At 43.0% G+C, this 26,608-nt stretch overlaps 2 protein-coding genes across 4 annotated transcripts in view; one reads left to right on the forward strand and one right to left on the reverse strand.

The window, feature by feature from the left end:
- Nucleotides 1-17,813, forward strand: part of LOC106588202 (dolichyl-diphosphooligosaccharide--protein glycosyltransferase subunit STT3B) — a 110,913-nt gene extending 93,100 nt beyond the window's left edge. The window contains exons 7-17 of one of the 2 annotated variants that reach the window (XM_014176962.3): nt 367-513; nt 3,502-3,550; nt 3,855-4,009; nt 4,404-4,615; nt 12,115-12,302; nt 13,798-13,969; nt 14,314-14,487; nt 14,921-15,034; nt 15,639-15,845; nt 15,950-15,975; nt 16,099-17,813. In XM_014176962.3, coding sequence (XP_014032437.1) covers nt 367-513; nt 3,502-3,550; nt 3,855-4,009; nt 4,404-4,615; nt 12,115-12,302; nt 13,798-13,969; nt 14,314-14,487; nt 14,921-15,034; nt 15,639-15,845; nt 15,950-15,975; nt 16,099-16,144 — 1,490 coding nt within the window. In that variant the 3' untranslated portion in view covers nt 16,145-17,813. The remainder of the gene's footprint in view (nt 1-366; nt 514-3,501; nt 3,551-3,854; nt 4,010-4,403; nt 4,616-12,114; nt 12,303-13,797; nt 13,970-14,313; nt 14,488-14,920; nt 15,035-15,638; nt 15,846-15,949; nt 15,976-16,098) is intronic. The other variant, XM_014176961.3, reaches the window with a different exon arrangement.
- A 370-nt stretch (nt 17,814-18,183) lies between these two features.
- Nucleotides 18,184-26,608, reverse strand: part of LOC106588203 (oxysterol-binding protein-related protein 10) — a 159,175-nt gene continuing 150,750 nt past the window's right edge. For both annotated transcript variants that reach the window (XM_014176964.3, XM_014176963.3), the window contains exons 10-13: nt 22,748-22,934; nt 20,248-20,430; nt 19,909-20,062; nt 18,184-19,542 (exon numbers count right to left, since the gene is read on the reverse strand). In XM_014176964.3, coding sequence (XP_014032439.1) covers nt 19,498-19,542; nt 19,909-20,062; nt 20,248-20,430; nt 22,748-22,934 — 569 coding nt within the window. In that variant the 3' untranslated portion in view covers nt 18,184-19,497. The remainder of the gene's footprint in view (nt 19,543-19,908; nt 20,063-20,247; nt 20,431-22,747; nt 22,935-26,608) is intronic.

Consider the following 26,608-nt stretch of genomic DNA (forward strand, 5'->3'; position numbering starts at 1 on the left):
TTGCGGCGGATCATTTTAGAGAGGGTCCAGATTGTCTAGCCCAGCTGATTTGTATGGGTCCTGATTTTGCAGCTCTTTCAGAACATCAGCTATCTGGGTTTGGGTGAAGGAGAAGGGGGGGGGGGGCATGGGCAAGTTGCTGCGGGGGGTGCAGAGCTGTTGGTAGGGGTAGCCAGGTGGAAATATGTTGTCATGTATTATTACAGCATCAGTTTGTAGCACATCTAGAGTAATACTACCATCAAATGTTAGTCCTTCTGATTTGAAATGTTCGTATATAAACCTGCTCCCATGAGAGATGAAGGTTACTGTTATAACGTGCCTACGCCAACATTCTGTGATTTGTGTGTGTGTGTCCTGCCACAGGTGTGTTTGCACTGCTCCAGGCATATGCTTTGCTGCAGTACCTGAAGAACAGGCTCACCAAGCAGGAGTTCCAGAGCCTGTTCTTCCTGGGGGTGTCACTAGCTGCTGGGGTGTTGTTCCTCACCGTCATCTATCTCACCTACACTGGTGAGTCACTATACCTTACCATTACACATACAGTGCCTTGAGAAAGTATCCACACTTTTTCCACATTTTGTTGTTACAGCCTGAATTTAAAATTTAGAGTTTGTCACAGGCCTACACACAATACCCCATAATGTCAAAGTGGAATTATGTTTTTAGATTATTTTTCACGGCAATCTGAAATAAGTTCAGGAGTACAAATTGCTTAACTTCCCTGGGCCACCTAGTCAACAGCCAGTGGAATCGCGTGGTGTGAAATACAAATACCTCAAAAATGCTATAACTTCAATTTCTCAAACATATGATTATTTTACACCATTTTAAAGACAAGACTCTCGTTAATCTAACCACATTGTCCGATTTCAAAAAGGCTTTACAGCGAAAGCAAAACATTAGTTTATGTCAGGAGAGTACCCTGCCAAAAATAATCACACAGCCATTTTCAAAGCAAGCATATATGTCACAAAAACCAAAACCACAGCTAAATGCAGCACTAACCTTTGATGATCTTCATCAGATGACACTCCTAGGACATTATGCTATACAATACATGCATGTTTTGTTCAATCAAGTTCATATTTATATCAAAAACCAGCTTTTTACATTAGCATGTGATGTTCAGAACTAGCATACCCACCCAAAACTTCCAGTGAATTTACTAAATTACTCATGATTAACGTTGACAAAATACATAACAATTATAGATGCAGAACTCCTTTATGCAATTGCGGTGTCAGATTTTAAAATAGCTTTTCGGCGAAAGCACATTATGCAATATTCTGAGTACATAGCCCGGCCATCACGGCTAGCTAATTTGACACCCACCAAGTTTGGCCCTCACCAAACTCAGATTTACTATAAGAAAAATTGGATTACCTTTGCTGTTCTTTCTCAGAATGCACTCCCAGGACTTCTACAACAAATGTTGTTTTGGTTCCAAATAATCCATAGTTATATCCAAATAGCTCCGTTTTGTTCGTGCGTTCAAGTCACTATCCGAAGGGTGACGCGCGCGAGGGCATTTCGTGGCAAAAATATTCCATTACTGTACTTCGAAGCATGTCAAACGCTGTTTAAAATCAATTTTTATGCTATTTTTCTCGTAAAATAGCGATAATATTCCAACCGGGCGACGTTGTATTCATTCAAAGGCTGAAAGAAAAAATGGAGAATTCTCATGAACGCGAATCTCGTGTCACTGTTCCCAGCCTGACCACTCACAAATTCCCCTGCTGTTCTTCGCCCAGAGACAGGAGACAAGTCATTCCACTTTCTGGTCCCTTCTGAGAGCCAATGGAAGCCTTTGAAAATGTCACGTTACAGCAGAGATGCAATAGAAGGATAACAAATTGTCAGACAGGGCACTTCCTGTATGGAATCTTCTCAGGTTTTGGCCTGCCATATGAGTTCTGTTATACTCACAGACACCATTCAAACAGTTTTAGAAACTTTAGTGTTTTCTATCCAAATCTACTAATTATATGCATATTCTCGTTTCTGGGCAAGAGTAGTAACCAGTTTAAATCGGGTACGTTTTTTATCCGGCCGTGCAAATACTGCCCCCTAGCCCCAACAAGTTAAGAAGTCCCATAACATGATTTTTGAGTGGCTACCTAATTTCTGTACACCACACATACAATTGTAAGGTCCCTCGGTCGAGCAGTGATTTTCTAACAATGATCTAAGCGGTTTTCCAATGCCTCCCAAAAGAGCACCTATTGGTAGATAAAAATAAATTTAAAAAAGCAGACATTGAATTTCCCTTTGAGTGTGGGGAAGTTATTAATTACACTTTGGATGGTGTATCAATACAGTCACTACAAAGACTCGGGCGTCCGTCCTCAGTTGCCAGAGAGGAAGCAAATCGCTCAGGGATTTCACCATGAGGGCAATGGTGACTTTAAAACAGTTAGAGTTTAATGGCTGTGATAGGACTGAGGATGGATCACCAACATTGTAGTTACTCCACAATACTAACCTAATTGACAAAGTGAAAAGAAGGAAGCCTGTACAGAATACATGCATTCTGTTTGCAGCAAGGCAATAAAGTAATAAGGAAAGAAATGTGGCAAAGCAATTCACTTTTTGTTCTGAATACAAATGTTATGTTTGGGGCAAATCCAATACAACACATTACTGAGAACCACTCTTCATATTTTCAAGCATATAGTGGTGACTGCATCATGTTATGGGTATGCTTGTCATCGTTAAGGACTGGGGAGTTCTTCAGGAAAATAAATAAATGGAATGGAGCTCAGCACAGGCAAAAACCAGGTTTAGTCTGCTTTCCACTAGACCCTGGGAGATGAATTCACCTTTCAGCTGGACAATAACCTAAAACACAATGCCAAATGTACACTGGAGATGAATTCACCTTTCAGCAGGAGAATAACCTAAAACACAAGGCCAAATATACACTGGAGGTGCTAACAAGAAGACTAAAGAAGGTTAGTTATGCATATTCTTAACCGCCACTGCTCAACATTACTCTCGAGTCCCGACCCACATATGCCCTACTACTGAAGACACCTGACCCACTAAAGCAGGGCTATTTAATTATTGTCCTGTGGGGCTCAAACGAGTCAGTGTTTTTTGTTTCTACCTCGTAGTTAATTGCACTCATCTAGTGTTTCAGGTTGGAATCAGTCCCTGGTTAGAATGGGCGACAGTGAAAACCTGAAGCGTTTCGGTTCTTGAGGACCAGAATTGAAAAGCCCTGAACCAAAGGGTCCCTATTCACTTTGTAATTTTTATTTATAAATGTTTTTATTTAATGACGGCCTACTCCGGCCAAACCCAGACGACGCTGGGCCAATTGTGCCACGCCTTATGGGACTCCCAATCATGGCCGGATGTGAAACAGCCTGGGTTATATCTGTACACTACCCATACACGCCAATGTCAACCATATGCCAAAAAGTCCTCATAATAACCACTAATGAAAGCGTGTTCAAGTTTCCAGTCCTGTCTATTCATTGTTTGTTCATTTAGGTTACATCGCACCGTGGAGTGGACGGTTCTACTCGCTGTGGGACACCGGGTAAGCATTGCTAACCTTCATTCGCTTTCCTATCGATGAAACACTTGTTTAAGTGAATATGTGTGTCTGCGAAGGGCTTACGCCATCCATAGTTTCAAAGGAAATGCGAGAATAGTATTTTTCTTCTCAAACACGCAGCGGCGTGTCGCCATTAAGCATCGATCAATCGGTTTGTTTGCTGACAGCAGCGCTTTAGCTCTCTTTACATTCCCTTTTGAGTCTTCATCTTCCCTGAAGTACCAGATGTTTCTCTTCTATCCTCATCACTCTTTCCCTCCCTCCTGCCCCCTCTCACCCTCTCCAGCTACGCTAAGATCCATATCCCCATCATCGCGTCGGTGTCGGAGCACCAGCCCACCACCTGGGTGTCGTTCTTCTTCGACCTCCACATCCTGGTCTGCACCTTCCCAGCAGGCCTCTGGTTCTGCATCAAGAATGTCAACGACGAGCGCGTCTTTGGTAAGCTGGGGCTCGTTAAAACACACTGACACTCAACATACACATTTGAATAAATTTGAATATTTAGAGGGGAGTATGGTAATTTTTGAAGAATATGCATTATAGCAAGGACATCATGTTTTTGATATACTGTACAAGCCTGTCCTTAGATTGTGTACTGGAAGAGGAATACACAGCTCCAGGGGCTACACTTGAGCTGGTTTCTGTTTTTTCCCTTGTACTTAATTGATCAATTAATGCCATTGATGGCCCCGAAACTGCACATCTGTTAACCCAGCTCTAAATCAGTTTGTCTCAGAATAAAAAAACACCCTTGAGGATCTGAGGTGTGCACCATGCACTTTTGACATAAATGATCCTGCCTAACCTTTCCTGCCTCTCTGCCGCCCCCCAGTGGCTCTCTATGCCATCAGCGCGGTCTACTTTGCCGGGGTGATGGTGCGCCTGATGCTGACCTTGACGCCGGTGGTTTGCATGCTGTCGGCCATCGCCTTTTCCAGCGTGTTCGAGCACTACCTGGGGGACGACATGAAGAGGGAGAACCCTCCCATAGAGGACAGCAGCGACGAGGATGACAAAAGGAGCTCAGGGAACCTCTATGACAAGGTCAGTAGGAGTCAGTCCAGGGCCCTTATTCATAAAGCAGGTCAGAGTAGGAGTGCAGATCAAGGATCATGTTCCCCCTGTCTATCTTATGATCAGTAGGGCTCTAATTTAACAAAGCTAACAGAATGGTGGCGGTACTGCTATACGTTCAGAGGTGTCAGAAATAATTTAGCTATTTTCACAACCAAGAGTGATGGTCGCTGGCAGTGGCACGAAAGGGCTGGGTTTTTAGGATGAAATAAGTTGTAGGTGTGTCGACGCTTGACCCCTCACTGGCCAATCAGAACATGCTCCATGGCTAAATATGTGACCTACCACCTGGATTCGGTCTGCTTTGAAGTTCATACACTTCCAACGCCACTTTTGAGAAAATGGCCTGTGAATGTTTTTGTACACCTACTGGAGAGCTCTTTGTCTACACACATTCTGCATTCACACCCTCTTAAGCCTTAACCCCACCCCATTTGTCACATGCACAGGATACAGAAGGTGTCAACGGTAAAGTGAAATGGTTACTTCCATAGTGAAGTCTTGTTTAGACATGTAGCTAGCTAAACAATGAACCATAATCCCAACTCTAATGCAGCGTTCAAAACCACTCTAAAACCTCTGACTTCAGTGAGGTTCAAAACAACTGGGAACTCGGGGGGAAAAACGAGCTCCGACTGGGGATAAATAATTTTGAACGGTCATCCGACTCGGGAACTCAGGCCACTTTCTAGAGCTCCGACCTCAAGATTAGTGATGTCATGACTTGATCTCGTATTTTTCAGAGTTCCCAGTTGTTTTGAACGTGGCAGTACTACCATGCATGCATCTGCAGGTAGCTAAAGCTAACCAACTAGGTTCAATGTTAGCTAGCGAGCTAACATTAGGCTATAACTAGCAATGCAAATGGATTTCTGAGATACAAATAATATTAATACACCTAACCTTAGCTAGCTAACAATATGCTTTACCTGGAAATGAGAAATGTATAATATCTGAAAATATAGCAAGACTCTTACCCGTATACATGAATGAACACTTCTCCCTCGGTCATGGTTGCCCTTAGTTTGAAGATGTAATCTGGAGACAGGTGTTTTTACAACAGCCTTCTGTGTTCTCTTCTAGCTTCTCCGCATTTGGCAATCAGGGATTTCCACATCTGATTCATTTTCAGAGTCAGAAATAGTCAGCATGGCACGATCGTCCTTCACAACTTTTTCCCACTGATCTTTATCGATCACGCCTGTTAACTTCAGGGCAGCAATGTTGAGAGCAGTAGCAACGCTTTTTCAGTTATTCATGATATCTTTCAAAAAAAGCCACAGTAGAATGGATATTGAGCAGCTCACGTTATAGACAGAAGCATGCTACATGGCAGACCTTGGCATGTCCAGCCCATCCATTATCTCAGCCAATCATGGCTTGCGGGAAGGTTCCTGTGTTTTTCCATGGCTAAACCAACTAGGCTCGTAAATTAACAATCTATTCGTATTTAGATGGTATACACATTTGTTATTATGGCACATGAAAGTTCACGTTCCAGAAGGAATTTCTGCCCCAAAACAAATTGATTAAAAAGTTGAAATGACTCTCCTGTGAAGTAGGAAACGGGTCACGTGGTTGCTTCAAGTTGTGTATTTACGGTCTTATGTATTGCCTTGGAATCAACTCCAATGTTAGTCTGTCTTAGTTTGTTAAATAGCTTACGGAAGCGCAATAACAATGTAGACCTATCCCATCTTTGCTAAACACGTTCACTTGAACCTGTTTGCAGTCCACAATTGTTTTAAGTAATTGCATGGCTTCAATATGAAAAAATAGTGCCTTTAGAAAGTATTCATACCCATTTACTTTGTTGTTAAATTCCAAATGGATTAAATAGATTTTTTTTTCTCACCCATCCACATTATGCCAAAGTGAAAACATGTTTTTAAATTGATTGAAAATGAAACACAGAAATATCTAATTTACATAAGTATTCACACCCTGAGTCAATACGTGTTAGAATAATCTTTGGCAGCGATTACAGCTGTGAGTATTTCTGGGTAAGTCTCTAAGAGCTTTGCACACCTGCATTGTACAAATATTTGTGCATTCTTTGTAAAAATTCTTCAAGCTCTGTCAAATTGTTTGTTGATCATTGCTAGACAGCCATTTTCAAATCTTGCCATAGATTTTAAAGCCAATTTAAATCAAAACTGTAACTAGGCCACTCAGGAACATTCAATATCTTAGTAAGCGACTCCAGTTTATATTTGGCCTTGTCTTTTAGGTTATTGTCCTGCTGAAAGGTGAGTTCCCCAATGTCTGTTGGAAAGCAGACTGAACCAGGTTTTTCTCTAGGATTTGCCTGTGCTTAGCACTATTCCGTTCCTTTTTATCCTAGAAAACTACCTATTCCTTGCTGATGACAAGCATACACATAACTTGATGTAGCCACCACCATGCTTGAAAATATGAAGTGGTGCTCTGATGTGTTGGATTTGCCCCAAAATAACACTTTGTATTCAGGACAAAGTTCATATCTTTGCCAATTTTTTTGGCAGTTTCACGTTAGTGCCTAATAGCAAACAGTATGCATGTTTTGGAAAATGTATTTTCCCTCTGTCATTTAGGTTAGTATTGTGGAGTAATTACAATGCTGTTGATCTATCCTCAGTTTTCTCCTATCACCCAAGTCTAATTAATAACTTCACCATGCGCAAAGGAATATTCTATGTCTGGTCTTTGTGGTTGAATCTGTTTGAAATTCACTGCTTGACTGAGGGACCTTACAATTAATTATTTGTATGTGTGGGGTACAGAGATGAGGTAGTCATTCAAAAATCATGTTAAACACTATTGCACACAGTGAGTCCATGCAACTTATTACATGACTTAAGCATATTTGTACTCCTGAACTTATTTAGGCTTGCCATAACAAAAGGGTTGAATACTTACTGACTCAAGACATTTCAGCTTTTAATTTGTATGTAATTTGAGAAAAAAATAATCTAAAACCATAATTCCACTATGACATTATGGGGTATTGTGTGTAGGACTGTGACACAACATCTAAATGTAATCCATTTTATATTCTGACTGTAACAGAACAATGTGGAAAAAGTCAAGGGGTGTGAATGCTTTGACATTTTTGATAAAAAAAAAAAAAAAAATGAAATCACATTTTATTCAGCCCCTTTACTCAGTACTTTGTTGAAGCACTTTTGGCAGCGATTACAGCTTGAGTCTTCTTGCGTATGATGCTACAAGCTTGGCACACCTGAATTTCTCCCATTCTTCTCTGCAGATCCTCTCAAGCTCTGTCAGATTGAATGGGGAGCATTGCTGCACAGCTATTTTCAGGTCTCTCCAGATGTTTTGTCGGGTTCAAGTCCGGGCTCTGACTGGGCCACTCAAGGACATTCAGAGACATGTCCCCAAGCCACTCCTGCCTTGTCTTGGCTGTGTGCTTAGGCTTGTTGTCCTGTTGGAAGGTGAACCTAAGTCCTGAGCACTCTGGAGCAGGTTTTCATCAAGGATCTCTCTGTACTTTGCTCCGTTCATCTTTCCCTCGATCCTGACTAGTCTCCCAGTCTCAGCCGCTCAAAAACATCCCCACAGCATGATCCTGCCACCACCATGCATCACCGTAGGAATGGTGCCAGGTTTCCTCCAGACATGACACTTGGCATTCAGGCCAAAGAGTTGATTTGGAATCTTGGTTTCATCAGAACAGAGAATCTTGTTTCTCATGGTCTGAGTCCTTTAGGTGCCTTTTGGCAAACTCCAAGTGGGCTGTCATGCCTTTTACTAAGGAGTGGCTTCTGTCTGGCCACTCTACCATAAAGGCCAGATTGGTGGAGTGCTGCAGAGATGGTTGTCCTTCTGGAAGGTTCTCCCATCTCCCCAGAGGAGCTCTGTCAGTGACCATCAGGTTCTTGGTAACCACCCTGACCAATGCCCTTCTCCACTGATTGCTCAGTTTGGCTGGCTGGCCGGACAGCCAGCTCTAGGAAGAGTCTTGGTGGATCCAAACTTCTTCCATTTAAGAATGATGGGGGCCACTGTGTTCTTGGGGACCTTCAATGCTGCAGACATTTTTTGGTACCCTTCCCCAGATCTGTGCCTCAACCCAATCCTGTCTCGGGGCTCTACAGACAATTCCTTTGACCTCATGGCTTGGTTTTTGCTCTGACATGCACTGTAAACTGTGGGACCTTATATAGACAGGTGTGTGCCTTTCCAAATCATGTCCAATCAATTAAATTTACCACAGGTGGACTCCAAGTTGTAGAAACATCCCAAGGACTATCAATGGAAACAGGATGCATCTGAGCTCAGTTTCGAGTCTCATTGCAAAGGGTCTGAATACATATGTAAATAAGGTATTAAAGTTGATTTATTTTAATTTGCAAACAAAGATTGAGGGGGAAAAATACTCTTACAGAATTTCCGTGTGGGAGAGGATATTGGAAATGTCTTCAAAGCCTATTGGATGTTAACTTGTTTTTAAATGGGACAGAAGAATATATAACTGCCTTTTTCCGATGTATGGGACACTTAAATGTGCCTTTAGAGGCTATGCAATTCAATACTCATCTTTAAAACAAGCAATTTAGGTCAAAAGAGTTCATATTAACAAAGGAAATGGGACAAACAGTATAGATGGCAATAAAAAAAAAATACCTTGGAGGCACAGAATAAGGGAAAACAAAAAGAAATGGGAGTAACTTAAGATATATATATATATGCACCAAATTATTTATTTTTTTAAATCTTCAACATAAATAATTTACTGAAACTTGTTACAAATGACGGAGTCACCTATGATTCACCAAACGATATTTTGAAAAAGGAAGCGATGTACTTTAAGCATGTTTTTTTTTCAGTCTCATCCATCTCCGCTAACCAAAGTTAATTATATGGATTTTTTTTCAATTAATAATGTAAAATTAACAGCTGTACTGCAAGACTCATGTGAAGGCCAAATTACAGAGGAGGAACTTCTTGACGCAGTTAAAGCCTTTAAGTCTGGGAAAACTCCAGGAATGGATGACATACTAGTTGAGGTATACCAAATCTTTTTTGATGTACTCAGAGGACCGTTATTAGCATGTTTTAACCACTCCTATAAAAATGGTAGATAATCAGCAAGGTCTGATTTCATTACTACTGAAACAGGACCAAAGTGGTAAATATAAAGATCCAGTCCATTTCAAAACTTGAGGCCCCTTGCACTTCAGTGTTTTGGGCAAAATAGAATAGAATTTAAAAGGTATTGTCGGGTATTATTCATCCTAATCAGAAAGGTTTTTTACATGGATGATAATTTGGAGATAAGACAAGTACTGGAGACAACAAATCACTATGAAAAATAGGAAAATTCAGGCCTGGTATTCATAGCTGACTTTGAAAAGGCTTTTGATAACGTACGACTGGAATTTATTTCTAAATATTTAAATTTGAGAATCTCTTATACAACGGGTTAAAGTTATGTATAGTAACCCTAGGTGTAAAATATAAAATGACTACTTCTCAAAGCATTAAACTGTCAAGTGGAGTAAAACAAGGTTGTCCGCTATTGGCATATCTGTTTATTATGGCCATCGAAGTGTTGGCTATTAAAATCAGATCCAACAATGATATCAAGGGGTTAGAAATCAGGGCTTAAAAACAAAGGCGTCATTGTACGTTGATTCATGTTCTTTTAAATCCACAATTTGGATCCCTCAACAGCCTCAGAGGGTCTAGATACTTTTTCTAACCTCTCTGGATTACAGCCAAATTGTGTACTATAACTTTTACATTACTGTGTAGTTTACCAATAAAATGGCCTGACATTGATGTGGACATACTCTGTATTCATATCCCGAAAGAAAGAAATGGTCTCACTCCAATAAATTTGTATAGAAATTTAGCAGAAATAGATCTTGCTACCATGGAAAGGAAAATACCTGTCTATTTCTGTAAAAATCAACCTGACTAAAACTCTAGTCATGACCCATTTTACCTATTTGCTTATGGCCTTTCGACTTGTAATATTTTTTGCTCATATAATTTAAAAAAACATTTGATTTGGAACGGCTTGCTAGACAATTTTAACGGGCGTATTTATATAATGAATATGAATTCGGAGTGCAGAAGCTATTAAATATAAAAGCATTGGACATCTCACTAAAGGCTTCAATCATAAAAAAAGTTAATTACTATACATCCAAACTGGTTCTCTAGCAGATTACTAAGAATGTCTCACCCATTGTTCAGAATGGCCTTTTTATTCAGATTACAACCTCTCACGTTTGGTTATTTGAAAATTAAATAATCTCCAATATCTCTTCTTAAAAACAAGCCCTAGAAAGTTGGTTACAATTTCAGTTTAGTCCACCAGAAAAAACAGAAGAAATAATACAAGACATGTTATGGCTTAACTAAAATATACAACAAAAAAAGTGATTTCAAAAATAAAATAAGTTTAACCTTTGTAAATGATATCATTAAAAAGGACTGCTGGTGTTATGTCACACATGCAGCTAACAAAAATATATGGAATTGTCTGCTTAACCAACTAATTGCTGCAAAAAATGGAAGAGGCAAGTGGGAAAAGTAAGGACTTGTCTGTCGGCCCTGCATTAAAGAAAATTCTGAAAAATAAACTATACCAGTTTAATTTAAGGACCAAAAAATTGACATCTGTGCCATATAGATTGCAAAATAGTTGGAAAGAGATTTTCGATGTACCGATTCGATGGCACATTGTTTATGAGCTGATACACTAAACAACACTGGATTCAAAACACAGAATTTTCCAACTGCCCTCACCTCATAGGCCTACCTTTAGTGGGGTTTTGCATTCCCCTTTTACACCTCTTCAGTGTACTCTGCTCTCACAATGTGAACCCTTAGCCGGTAGTTCCAGTTGACACCTACAGGTAACTGCCAAAATAAAGAGGGATGAAAAGTACATTAAAAGCAGTTGCTACCACACAGATGGTGTTCCTGAGTTAACCTAAGCATGATGGGATGTTAATTAGTTTGTTATGTATAAATATGCTTTGTAGGCATTTATTTTGGCTACCATGGCTGTGCCCCCATAGGATGACAATGCCCCCATCCACAGGACATGAGTGGTCACTGAATGGTTTGAGCATGAAAACCATGTAACCACCATATGCCATGGCCATCTGTCACCACATCGCAACCCAATTGAACACTTATATGAGTATCTGGAGCGGCGCCTGAGACAGTTTTCCACCACCAATAAAACACCAAATAATGGAATTTCTTGTGGAAGAATGGTGTCGCATCCCTCCAATAGACTTCCAGAATCTAGGACAAGACTCATTAAAGCTGTTCTGGCTCATGGTGGCCCAACACCCTATTAAGACACTTTATGTTGGCGTTTCCTTTATTTTGGCAGTTACCTGTATTCAACCCATAGACAAGCTACAAAATAATGTCCAGTTATACTCTGTTTGTATTGCAACTGTGTTTAGTGGGCCAATTTTATGTGTGTTGGTCTCCCTCTGCAGGCAGGAAAGGTGCGCAAGCATGTGTCTGAGCAGGAGAAGGCAGAGGAGGGACTGGGCCCCAACATAAAGAGTATAGTGACCATGCTGATGTTGATGCTGCTCATGATGTTCGCAGTCCACTGCACATGGGTCACCAGCAACGCCTACTCCAGTCCTAGTGTGGTGCTGGCCTCCTACAACAACGATGGGTAAGGACAAATAATAATATATGCCAGACACTTAGCAGACACTGTTATCCAAGCATCTTATAGTCCGTTGTGCGTGCGTACATTTTTACATATGGATGGCCCCAGCGGGAATTGAACCCATGACCTTTGGCGTCGCAAGCGCCATGCTCTACCGATTTGAGCTACACCGGACAATCTACCATACAGTTGAATGTCTACTTGTAGAATGTACACACACACACACACACACACACACACACACACACACACATATATATATATATATAGTACACTCCATGCGTACACACATATATATATATATAGTACACTACATACGTATGTATGTAGTACACTCCATGCATACAAGCGTAGCTCCACATATCTATCTTCATATACACTACATGATCAAAAGTATGTGGACACTTGCTAGTCGAACATCTCATTCTAAAATCATGGGCATTAATATGGAATTTGTCCCCCTTTTGCTGATATAACAGCCTCTACTCTTCTGGGAATGCTTTCCACTCGATGTTGGTACATTGCTGTGTGGACTTGCTTCCATTGAGCCTCGAGCATTAGTGAGGTCGGGCACTGATGTTGGGCGATTAGGCCTGATTAGCAGTCAGCGTTCCAATTGATCTTAGGCTTGTGTGCGGCTGCTCGGCCATGGAAACCCATTTCGTGAAGCTCCCGACGAACAGTTGTTGTGCTGACGTTGCTTCCAGAGGCAGTTTGGAACTCGGTAGTGAGTGTTGCATCCGAGGACAGACGATTTTCACTCGGTGGTCCCATTCTGTGAGGTTGTGTGGCCTACCACTTTGCGGCTGAGCAGTTGTTGCTCCTAGATGTTTCCACTTCACAATAACCACACCGGGGCAGCTCTAGCAGGGCAGAAATTTGACAAACTGACTTGTTGAAAAGGTGGCATCCTATGGCGGTGCCCCCTTGAATGTTCCTGAGCTCTTCATTGAGGCTGTTCTCCTGCCAATGTTTGTCTATGGAGATTGCATGGCTGTGTACTCGATTTTATACACCTGTCAGCAACGGGTCTGGCTGAAATAGCCTGATCCACTAATTTGAAGGGGTGTCTACATACTATTTTATATATAGTGTGTGTTCACACGCGCATTTACACACACTCACACAAAATCAAAGGGTATGCATGTTCATATTTCATCAGAAGGTTGTGATGTTGATGAGCTCAGTGTTAACCTGATTATTGTATCTCTTAATAGTGCTATTCAGTAGTTTACCATGTGTTATGTACTACGCTCTCCATGCACTGGTCTTTCAATGCGAGGATGACGTGTGCTGCTTATTTTCCAGTTGGAGATTTAGAACTATGGTAAACTAGAATGTCAAACTATTCCACTCTAACTCTTCGTACATATATTTATGTGGTTACAATATTGGTTTGTCATTGCCGTGACTCGACATCCCTGTCTCATAGGATTACCAAACATGTGGTTGCCTGGCTGTCATTCCCGTAACTCCTCAACTCCGTCTCTCCCCATAGGACGAGGAACATCCTGGATGACTTCAGGGAGGCCTACTATTGGCTGAGGCAGAACACAGACGAGCACGCGAGGGTTATGTCTTGGTGGGATTATGGCTACCAGATAGCAGGCATGGCTAATCGAACCACGCTAGTGGACAACAACACATGGAATAACAGTCATATAGCACTGGTGAGTCACACAACACAACATCATTAAGGGGGAATTGGGGATTTCAACTCAACTCTGACCTCATGCTCCCAAGTAAAGTAGATGCAAGTTAAAGTCAAGAAACGCATCAATGAATTCAATACATTCACTTGTAGGAGCTGCAATAATGTGTGGGTTTCTTTTTGCCCTTATGACTTGATTGATTTTCACAGGGCCAGCACGACTTTGAGACGCGAGTATTGCCTATTTTTGGAGTCTTATACCTCCCTCTCATTTTCCCACTACGTCTCATCTCTATCTGCCTCTCTTCTTTCCTCTGCTATTTCACTCTCCTCTGCTCAAACTCCCTCGTCTTCCCTCTGTAGGTGGGGAAAGCCATGTCGTCCAATGAGAGTGCAGCGTACGAGATCATGAGGAGTCTGGACGTGGACTACGTGCTGATCATCTTCGGGGGCGTGATTGGTTACTCAGGCGACGACATCAACAAGTTCCTGTGGATGGTCAGGATAGCGGAGGGAGAACATCCCAAGGACATTCGGGTGAGTGCCTGGTTTTTTTGAGACTGTGCCTAGTTGGGTTCACCGACGCCTCACAATTCAGAAGGACCTTCATTCAGTCTTCTATTTAATAATTGTTGTTCTGCTGATGAACCTGGGTAAACACTTAGATTTGAGCAGTCCAGTAATTCATCAGTCTGGGCAAACCCAAGGACATTGCTGTTCCTAGCTATGTTTATTTTCTTCACTGACACTTGGTCGTAGGACAAAGTATCCGATATCCAACGCGGATTTGTAAAAAGAAAATGTGCATGTTATTTTGAATATCAAAGATATGAACCGAACAATTGGTGGCTGTAAGACTACATCATATCGTAGATGGCGAGTTGGCAGTTATTTCACTTTCTGCTATTTGATGTGTCCTTGAAGAAATGTGGTCCAAACCCGCGTCTCTTTCTTCCCTCGTGCCCTTCAGGAGAGTGACTACTTCACCCCTCAAGGAGAGTTCCGTGTGGACAAGGCCGGCTCGCCCGTCCTGCTCAACTGCCTCATGTACAAGATGTCCTACTACCGCTTTGGCGAGATGCAGGTGAGCGGTGGTGAAGTACTTGAAGCAACAGCAGGCTACAGTAAGCACTGAGTGACGGGCAACAGAGCGGCTTATGGACATGCTGACAAGCGTGGGGGAAGGATGAAGGTGGGAGGGGAAACGCTCAGAAATGCTCTGGCAGGTACAGGCGAGATATGCAGGCGAAGAGCTGCCAGGTACTTATAGCGAGCTGCGTGTTGCCTGGCCAGCAGCTCAGTGAAGAGGAAGGATCAGTGGGCTGCTTCAGTAGGGTCCACAGACATGCAGCCAAGCAAAGCTGTCTCCTAGCTGTCTTAACCCATAAAGGAGATGGAGAGACATGTTAAGAGAACGATAAAGGCAAGGGAACAGAGATTGGTTTTGTGGAAGAGACAAGGACTAAAGAGATCAGGAGGAGAGACGGGTAAAGTGTAGAGGGAGGGATAGGGATAGGTGAAGTGATGTACAGATTTAAAAGAGCAGGGGAAGAGCCTAAAACTGAATTAAGATGAAAAACGCAACACCTGTGTGAAGGTACTATCAACCACCATACTCACTTTAGCTCAGTCACTAGCCGCCCTCGCCAACACCCTCAACCCCACCTACTGCTGTCCTTATCTCTCAGCTGGACTTCCGGACACCGCCTGGGTTCGACCGCACCCGCAACGCCGAGATCGGCAACAAGGACATCAAGTTCAAGCACCTTGAGGAGGCGTTCACCTCGGAGCACTGGCTGGTGCGCATCTACAAGGTGAAGAAGCTGGAGAACAGGGAGCCGCTGGAGCACAAGCTCCGCAGTGTCGTGCCCAGACAGAAGTACACCTCCAAAAAGGTACAAGGCTTCCATGTCTCTCAGCATTCATTGTGCTAATGAATGTAAGACATATGATACTGGTGTAGTGAGTTTACATATGATTATTTCTTCTCAAATTTTAGCCACCAAAAGGAAATGTTCATAAAATGTGAGCCAACTCACTTTTATTTCCTACAGTTAATGTGTGTGCGCTCAAATTCTGATTTGTAGATGTATAGGAAAAAATTGCCAATTGAAAAGTGGTTTGTAAATCAAGTTTGTTTCATTACAGACTTCTAAGAGGAAGCGAGGACACATCAGGAATAAGCTGGTCCTGAAGAAAGGCAAGAAACTAAACAAGAAATAATGAAGACTGACAACATAAAAAAAACACACAAAAATGCAACTAGCAAAGAAGAAGAACGGCCATTGTCTGGAATGTTAGTCCTTAGCCTCGAGGGCTAGTCCTCTGAGCGCAGCATCCTGTGTTGGGGAGGGTGAAGTGTCATATCTGGCTAGCCCCAGAACTTTTGTCCATTTTATCCAGAGGACTTTTTGTCTTGCTCTTTTTCTTTTTTGTACTTGAACGTGTGGCAAGGCACAGAGCTGCTGAAACCAGGGTGAGCATACATATTGTGGTACATTTTAACTGTTATTTCTAGAGGGGGACAAAATAAAGAGAAAGGAAACTGAGGAGGCTGGGAGCAATTGCACCAAAGAGCCCTTGATCTTGCTCCTTGGCACATGTCAATGTGTTGCCGTTGAGTGAGGAGCCATTTTGAATTGAGGACGTGTTCCTGACGCCTGGTATACGGTAAGGAACAATTCCATTGTCTAGGCACAGCTGATCTAACTTTTTTTGGAATCATTTTTGTTTGGCTCTAATTTGTCCTTACTGAGACAATTCTTTAGAAAATAAAAGGCCTAATATGTAAATATGTTATGTAAAGAAAATGTCAAAGGGTTATAATATATTGGATTATTGTGGTGATTTAAATACGCAGATTTCTCTTACTTTGTTGTGATGTTTTTAATGGCAGCAGATGGAACAGTGAATGCAATAATAGTCCATTAGGTGGGACTTGAGATTTTGTTTGAAAAGAATGTGAATTTAACTTTCCCCCCTGAAATTGCTTAGATTGTATATTCTGCTGCTAGGTATAAAAAAAAAAAAAAAGCAATTCTATGTAAAATGTAGTGATTATTAATTAGGCCTCCAACCTGCAGGGGGCACGTTCTAGTCGGGTCTGTGAGCCTAGTGCCTCATTGCTGGTCTCTTCATCACATGTCCATCTGTCTACTCAGTCATTTTTGCCGGTCCACATACACACATGCTAATGCTGCAGAGTACGGTAATGCAGGAAAGCTTAAGTGTTAAATCTCAAGATGGCTGCCAGTGAGGTGCACCTCTTGGCATTGTACTGGGCCTGTTGTGAACATATGTGTGCATGCAGGTGTGTGTGGGGGGGGGGGGGGGGGGAAGGTGAGACAGTCTACATATCATAAACTTCATAGGAATACTTACAAAAAAATCCTTGACAGTTTACTTCTCATTTGTATCGTTCGTTTGATACTTGTCTTGCTTTTCCTTTACACACAGAAGTTATTTCACCTTTCTTTGGATATAAAGTTGCTTTGTTCTGTCCCTTGATCTTCTCTGCTTTCACTTCATGGCCCTTCACACAATGCCATATCGACCTTGCTCAAACAGAAACTCGTATTTATTTTCATAACGTTAAATGCTCCATCTTTGTGGGGACTAAGCCTTAATGTGATATAGAAAGTGTACAGGTTGTTTGCCCTCGTTGTTTTTTGTTGGGGATGGACTTTTTCCTTTCTCCTCTTCTTGGTTCTCCAACTTTCAGCAGTGCAACACCTCTTCCTCACCACTACATTGATTTTATTTGACTACCCCTGGTCCCCCTCAACTTCCAAGTAAAATTTTTCTACATTGTTGTTCAGTCATGTTTAAATGTAGACAAAATAAAAGGTTCAAGTTTGTAAGAAGTGATCGTCAAATTATTTGTGTGTACTATCAATTTATCAACAAGCATTTGTTGGGAACTAATGTAACAAAAACATACCTCCCAGCGTCTTAGGTTTGCAGGTAGGGTGCTTTTACTAAGTTCCTTCCAGGAACGTACATGTTAGACTGGGGAATACAAGGCTGCTTTTTAGGTGCAAAACAATAATTACATTCTAAAAACCAAAACACATTCATTCCATGATACCTTTTTTTATATGGAAATATTTTTATCCTGTAAAAGTTAGACTTTGGTATAAACTGAGGCTTCAAAGAATTACAAAATGTACCACAAGATGGCAGCACTAGCACTTGCTGACTCAAATCTAACATAACGACAACAGACAGGCACAGTGATTGCCAGGGCACATTTATTAGAACAAAACGATTATGCCCCCATCCCTACCTTCAACCTATATTATAACAAATGGTGTGTTGCATAGGTTTTCTTTTTATCCAAGTGAATGAGGAGTTTGGTTCAAGCTCTTGGGTACATCACAGTGCTCTACAAAACCCAAATGAATGCACATACGTTCAGAATATCTTTGGACAGATCTTTCCACAATGTGTATCTGCACTTGTCTTGATTACTGAGTGCTGGAGACTTGGTAATCAAATTCATGCATCTGCATATTGCCAGATGTCAAGAACACACGAGTGCTGCAAGAAACTGGACATCTTTGTGACAGCTAATTTTCTTCACTGCAAGATGATCCTGCCGTTAGTATAGGTAATGCAGCAAGCCACTCAGTCTAATCATGGATGGTTGAAATTACTTAACCAGAGAATATTGCATTGATCACTTTTCTAAGAACAAAAAGGTGGCGTAAACGAAAATGATTTCCATTAGATGTTTGGCTAAATAAAGGCAATCCGATGTAGTATTTGAGAAAATGTAAATATATAATGGCTATGTATAACCCAAAACATCCTCTTTACTACCACCACAGTACCTCATATCTTGAATGACATGTGGCGAGACGGTGCCCCTCTGTGAGAATGGGGTTGTGACTTCCCCTGTACCTCATGCTAATGCCTCTGCGTCTAATATGGATGAGTCGTGAGCTGGGTACAGCTCCAGCTTAATTATGTTAGATCAATGCCAACCTAAGGTCCCTGGAAGGAGGAAACACCTCTCGCGAAGATGGGATCCAATGGAGTGTTGACTGTAAAGTAAAAGGGTGATGGGAAATATGTATTGCATGGAAGAACAGAGGCAAAGAGTCATTTCAGGAATGGTCAGAATAGCAACTGAAAGTAATGAGACTGCTCCGATGTCAACAGCATTTGTTGGGAACTAATGTAACAAAAACATACCTCCAAGCATATTTGCCATCTTCCTCCTACCATTCTGATTCTGTGTGACAAAGGCGTTTGAAACCGAAAAGGATCATGTCATACCGTGCATTTGCAAAAGGCCCTGGCAAAGTAAGAAATTGAAATTCTCTAACTCGAATACTATAAAAAGCTACATCGGTGTCTCCCACCCTCGTAGTTCAAGTGGAAACCACTTGATTCCCATGAGTGGGACCTTTGTCCATGTCATTAAGAGTCAGTATCTCTGGTCCCAATGGAGAGCGAGTGGCAGTTCCATCCTTATCCTGGCCTGGCCCCTCGTTTAGGGGGATAGAGGCTCTCAGTGTTCATTAGAGCAGTCTGGTTCTTGTGTCAGTGAGATTTCCACAGAGGATTGTGGTAGATCCAATCTTCTCCCTAAAGGCAAGAACAAAGACACAAAACCAGATGAGCATCAGTGGTTAAATTGAGCCCTGGAGCCGGGCTCCTGCACCTTGGGACAAAGCACCCTTAGAGGAGTTGCCAACAACCGGATGTATCCGGTTTTCAGGGACACGGCTAATTCAACCTAGCTTCCTCTGAAAACCGTGTGGAAACTCCGCTCTTTAACAGCAGCTACGTTAGGTCAAAGGGAGAGCCAGCTGGAGCCGAGCTCCAGCACTTCATGGGTCCAAATAGAAAAGTAGGATCAACTAAGTTTTGGGATAGGGTTGAACATAATAGCCCCAGCCCTAACCCTCGTTTTATATTGAACCCTGGCTCAAGTCCCTCTTGTAGCCGTACCTTTTTACTGAAATATTTGGGTGTCCAGGGCGAGTTGACTGCAGCTCTCTGCCTCTCCTCCCCTCTCTGGCGCTCCTCCAGACGCCGCTTTTGTTCCGTGGCCTCGTCAATGTTCCCCTCCTTCAGTGACTTGGTGACATGCTGCCATAACCGCCTACACAAACACATAAAGAACATGTATATAACAAACCGACAAGATAGCTACTGTTCTGTATACGCCAAATCCAGGGAGTCCCTCCTTGTTTCAGTCCTGTTTACTTCCGTTTGGGGCGTAATAAATCCAACCCTGGTCCATTAAGGGACCAAAAATACAGCACCTTGGACCTAGTAGCATCTTACCTGGACTCGTTCCGTCCCTGCTTCTCTACAGGCCGGAGCTTCTTCTTGATGATTGGCAGTTTGGCTGTGTCAATCACTTTGGTCTCCCCGCTGCTATAGGTGAACTCCAGGGTTCCGTTCCACTCCCCCTGGGCCTTGCACACAATGGTGTTGGTGGGGTTGTGTTTGACCTCTGCGGTCACCCTGAAAGGAACACATAGCAGGCATGTTCAGAAGATGTACTTAGTGGCCGCTCAACATTACTCTTATTGTACAGCCATAGCAATATCGAAATACAGTGACCCATTTGTTGTTGTTTTGGCTCTGTACTCCAGCATGTTGAAATGACAAAGACTATGAGGTTAAAATACAGACTGTCAGCTTTAATTTTAGGGTATTTTCATATGTAATCGGGTGAACCGTTTAGAAATTACAGCACTTTTTGTACATTGTCCCCTCCATTTTCCCATACAGTATATGTCCCATATTCCTAGCAAATAATGATTACATCAAGCTTGTGACTCTACAAACTTGTTGGATGCATTTGCAGTTTGTTTCGGTTGTGTTTCAGATTATTTTATGCCCTGATAGAAATGAATGGTACATTTGAGCCACTTCGTGTAAATAAGAATAGAATATGTTTGATATTTATGTCTAACTTTCTCACTCATCATTATTCACGATTCATTCATGGTAGTATCCCCATTAATATATACTGCTCAAAAAAATAAAGGGAACTCTTAAACAACACATCCTAGATCTGAATTAAATAAATAACTTTATTAAATACTTTTTTCTTTACATAGTTGAATGTGCTGACAACAAAATCACATGGAAATCCAATTTATCAACCCATGGAGGTCTGGATTTGGAGTCACACTCAAAATTAAAGTGGAAAACCACATTACAGGCTGATCCAACTTTGATGTAATGTCCTTAAAACAAGTCAAAATGAGGCTCAGTAGTGTGTGTGTGGCCTCCACGTGCCTGTATGACCTCCCTACAACGCCTGGGCATGCTCCTGATGAGGTGGCGGATGGTCTCCTGAGGGATCTCCTCCCAGACCTGGACTAAAGCATCCGCCAACTCCTGGACAGTCTGTGGTGCAACGTGGCGTTGGTGGATGGAGCGAGACATGATGTCCCAGATGTGCTCAATTGGATTCAGGTCTGGGGAACGGGCGGGCCAGTCCATAGCATCAATGCCTTCCTCTTGCAGGAACTGCTGACACACTCCAGCCACATGAGGTCTAGCATTGTCTTGCATTAGGAGGAACCCAGGGCCAACCGCACCAGCATATGGTCTCACAAGGGGTCTGAGGATCTCATCTCGGTACCTAATGGCAGTCAGGCTACCTCTGGCGAGCACATGGAGGGCTGTGCGGCCCCCCAAAGAAATGCCACCCCACACCATGACTGACCCACCGCCAAACCGGTCATGCTGGAGGATGTTGCAGGCAGCAGAACGTTCTCCACGGCGTCTCCAGACTCTGTCACGTGCTCAGTGTGAACCTGCTTTCATCTGTGAAGAGCACAGGGCGCCAGTGGCAAATTTGCCAATCTTGGTGTTCTCTGGCAAATGCCAAACGTCCTGCACGGTGTTGGCCTGTAAGCACAACCCCCACCTGTGGATGTCGGGCCCTCATACCACCCTCATGGAGTCTGTTTCTGACCGTTTGAGCAGACACATGCACATTTGTGGCCTGCTGGAGGTCATTTTGCAGGGCTCTGGCAGTGCTTCTCCTGCTCCTCCTTGCACAAAGGCGGAGGTAGCGGTCCTGCTGCTGGGTTGTTGCCCTCCTACGGCCTCCTCCACGTCTCCTGATGTACAGGCCTGTCTCCTGGTAGCGCCTCCATGCTCTGGACACTACGCTGACAGACACAGCAAACCTTCTTGCCACAGCTCGCATTGATGTGCCATCCTGGATGAGCTGCACTACCTGAGCCACTTGTGTGGGTTGTAGACTCTGTCTCATGCTACCACTAGAGTGAAAGCACCGCTAGCATTCAAAAGTGACCAAAACATCAGCCAGGAAGCATAGGAACTGAGAAGTGGTCTGTGGTCCCCACCTGCAGAACCACTCCTATATTGGGGGTGTCTTGCTAATTGCCTATAATTTCCACCTGTTGTCTATTCCATTTGCACAACAGCATGTGAAATGTATTGTCAATCAGTGTTGCTTCCTAAGTGGACAGTTTGATTTCACAGAAGTGTGATTGACTTGGAGTTACATTGTGTTGTTTAAGTGTTCCCTTTATTTTTTTGAGCAGTGTAGTAGAAGTGTTTAAAAACATATTCTATTCTTAATTGCAATAAAAGTCCAGCAAAATGACAATCTATTATTTACCATTCAATTATATTGGGCACAAATAACATTTGAAATTATGACGTTCAAATCATTTCAATACAGAGCATTCAAATCCTCTCTAAATTCAATGGGCTTTATTGGCATGTGAAACATACAGTATGTTTACATTGCCAAAGCAATCTCTCTCTCACACACACATATTCAGAGACCCACCTGTGTACCTTCCCTCCATAGAAAGGCTTGGTGTGGAATGTGACGGTGGCTGAGTAGCCACTCTTGGCACAGCTGATGGTGACTTTGCCACCCAGCTCCACCCATGGCACAGTGAGGATGGAGCGGGCGTAGGCACAGGGCAGCGTGAACACATACTCCTCGTCATGCTCCAGGAGGCATAAGGTCCCTGGGGAGCAGAGGGGGAAATATCAAATCACATTTTTATTGTCACATGCTGCCGAATACAACAGGTGAAATGCTTACTTACAAGCCCATAAACAATGCAGTTCAAGAAATGGAGTTAAGAAAATATTTACCAAATAAACTAAAGTAAAAAATGAAATAAAAAGTAACAATAAAATGACATAACAATAACGAGGCTGTATACAGGGGGTACTGGTGTCGAGTCAATGTGCGGGGGTACCTGGTTAGTCGAGGTAATTTGTACATGTAGGTAGGGGTAAAGTGACTCAAAGAGTCAGACCAGATAAAGGTCAGCATCTCACTGGTTCAAGTCTGGTTCCAGGCTGTTTCTACTGTTGCCACCTGTTCCAACCATTGCTCATGTTTGGTTAAGACAATGAGTGACAACTGACAAGGAGTTGACATGATAGCACAAACAGATCTGGGACCTGGCTATACTAGTGCACAATAAGTATCCAAGCGCCAGTCACTAATTTACACGAATGTCTAATAAAACTGTATATGCCGTAGAATAATGCAGAAGATTTTGCAGAGACTAGAAGGGAAACACTGTACGTGGGAAAAAATCCTTTGCAAGATACAGAATCTCCATACCATAAATATACTCCTCTAGGATGAATATTTTTGCTGGGTAGAAAAATGCCTGTGAAATGTTCACTCTTCATTAGTGTTTGAGTTGAACAGAAAAAAAGTCCCTCGTTAACAACATTAAATGGTGAGCATCATCAACCAAGGTTTTCCCGGTTACTCCAGCAGAACGGCGGACACCCACTGTGCACGAACCCGCGTCGCCCCATGCATTGATTTCTCTCTCTTTGTGATGTTCACAGACACATCTCTTGGGATTCATGGACTTGATTCCTCGTAAGGGAGGACGTTAAAGTGAACTCTGACGTACAACATCTCTTCACCTACATCACCGTACAGTCTGTTTGGTCATATAGGACAAATTAATAATCCCACCAGCTCCTCTGTGGGTTGACCTATTGCGTTCATGTCTTACTCATGAAACCAATCATCTTCCACTACAAAAAAACCTATGGGGGTTATCACTTAAAACCCTATAGTGAACCATAGGGAAGCATAGTGGACCATAGGGAGGCATAGTGAACCATAGAGAAGCATAGAAAATGGCATCAGCATCCATTCAATGCCATTGCCCTATACGGTTAACTATCTTATGAGCAGTCTAACTCCTCCCGAATGGGACGGATGAGACGTTACACAGGTGTCCTGACTCTCTGTGGTCACTATAGATCCCATGGTACTTATCATAAGAGTAGGGGTATTAACCCCGGTGTCCTGAATCTCTGTGCTCACAATACATCCCATGGTACTTATCGTAGAGTAGGGGTGTTAACCCGTGTGTCCGGACTCTCTGTGGTCACTATAGATCACATTGTACTTTTTGTAGAGTAGGGGTGTTAACCCTGGTGTCCTGACTCTCTGTGGTCACTATAGATCCCATTGTACTTTCTGTAGAGTAGGGGTGTTAACCCTTGTGTCCGGACTCTCTGTGGTCACTATAGATCCCATGGTACTTATCATAAGAGTAGGGGTGTTAACCCTGGTGTCCTGACTCTCTGTGGTCTCTATAGATCCCATGGTACTTATCATAAGAGTAGGGGTGTTAACCCTGGTGTCCTGACTCTCTGTGGTCAGAGTAGGGGTGTTAACCCCGGTGTCCTGACTCTCTGTGGTCACTATAGATCCCATGGTACTTATCATAACAGTAGGGGTGTTAACCCTGGTGTCCTGACTCTCTGTGGTCTCTATAGATCCCATGGTACTTATCATAAGAGTAGGGGTGTTAACCCTGGTGTCCTGACTCTGTGGTCACTATAGATCCCATGGTACTTATTGTAGAGTAGGGGTGTTAACCCTGGTGTCCTGACTCTCTGTGGTCACTATAGATCCCATGGTACTTATTGTAGAGTTGGGGTGTTAACCCTGGTGTCCTGACTCTCTGTGGTCACTATAGATCCCATGGTACTTATCATAAGAGTAGATGTGTTAACCCTGCTGTCCTGACTCTCTGTGGTCAGAGTAGGGGTGTTAACCCTGATGTCCTGACTCTCTGTGGTCACTATAGATCCCATGGTACTTATCATAAGAGTAGATGTGTTAACCCTGGTGTCCTGACTCTCTGTGGTCAGAGTAGGGGTGTTAACCCCGGTGTCCTAACTCTCTGTGGTCAGAGTAGGGGTGTTAACCCCGATGTCCTGACTCTCTGTGGTCACTATAGATCCCATGGTACTTATCATAAGAGTAGAGGTGTTAACCCTGGTGTCCTGACTCTCTGTGGTCACTATAGATCCCATGGTACTTATCATAAGAGTAGATGTGTTAACCCTGGTGTCCTGACTCTCTGTGGTCAGAGTAGGGGTGTTAACCCTGGTGTCCTGACTCTCTGTGGTCGCTATAGATCCCATGGTACTTATCATTAGAGTAGAGGTGTTAACCCTGGTGTCGTGACTGTGGCCAGAGTAGGGGTGTAAACCCTGGGGTCCTGACTCTCTTTGGTCAGAGTAGGGGTGTTAACCCTGGTGTCCTGACTCTCTGTGGTCAGAGTAGGGGTGTTAACCCTGATGTCCTGACTCTCTGTGGTCAGAGTAGTGGTGTTAACCCCGGTGTCCTGACTCTCTGAGGTCTCTATTGATCCCATGGTACTTATCATAAGTGTAGGGGTGTTCACCCTGGTGTCCTGACTCTCTGTGGTCACTATAGATCCCATGGTACATATCATAAGCGCAAGGTGTTAACCCTGGTGTCCTGACTCTCTGTGGTCTCCATAGATCCCATGGTACTTATCATAAGAGTAGAGGTGTTAACCCTGGTGTCCTGACTCTCTGTGGTCTCCATAGATCCCATGGTACTTATCATAAGAGTAGAGGTGTTAACCCTGGTGTCCTGACTCTCTAAAGATTCCATGGTACTTATCATAAGAGTAGGGGTGTTAACCCTGGTGTCCTGACTCTCTGTGGTCAGAGTAGGGGTGTTAACCCTGATGTCCTGACTCTCTGTGGTCAGAGTAGGGGTGTTAACCCTGGTGTCCTGACTCTCTGTGGTCTCCATAGATCCCATGGTACTTATCATTAGAGTAGGGGTGTTAACCCTGGTGCCCTGACTCTCTGTGGTCACTATAGATCCCATGGTACTTGTCATAAGAGTAGGGGTGTTAACCCTGGTGTCCTGACTCTGTGGTCAGAGTAGTGGTGTTAACCCCAGTGTCCTGACTCTCTTAGGTCTCTATTGATCCCATGGTACTTATCATAAGTGTAGGGGTGTTAACCCTGGTGTCCTGACTCTCTGTGGTCACTATAGATCCCATGGTACTTATCATTAGAGTAGGGGTGTTAACCCTGGTGTCCTGACTCTCTGTGGTCACTACAGATCCCATGGTACTTATCATTAGAGTAGGGGTGTTAACCCTGGTGTCGTGACTGTGGCCAGAGTAGGGGTGTAAACCCTGGTGTCCTGACTCTCTTTGGTCAGAGTAGGGGTGTAAACCCTGGTGTCCTGACTCTCTGTGGTCTCTATAGAAGCCATGGTACTTATCATAAGAGTAGGGGTGTTAACCCTGATGTCCTGACTCTGTGGTCAGAGTAGGGGTGTTAACCCCGGTGTCCTGACTCTCTGTGGTCACTATAGATCCCA

The sequence above is a fragment of the Salmo salar genome, chromosome 27 (assembly GCF_965601325.2).
Source record: "Salmo salar chromosome 27, fSalSal1, whole genome shotgun sequence".
Taxonomy (NCBI): domain Eukaryota; kingdom Metazoa; phylum Chordata; class Actinopteri; order Salmoniformes; family Salmonidae; genus Salmo; species Salmo salar.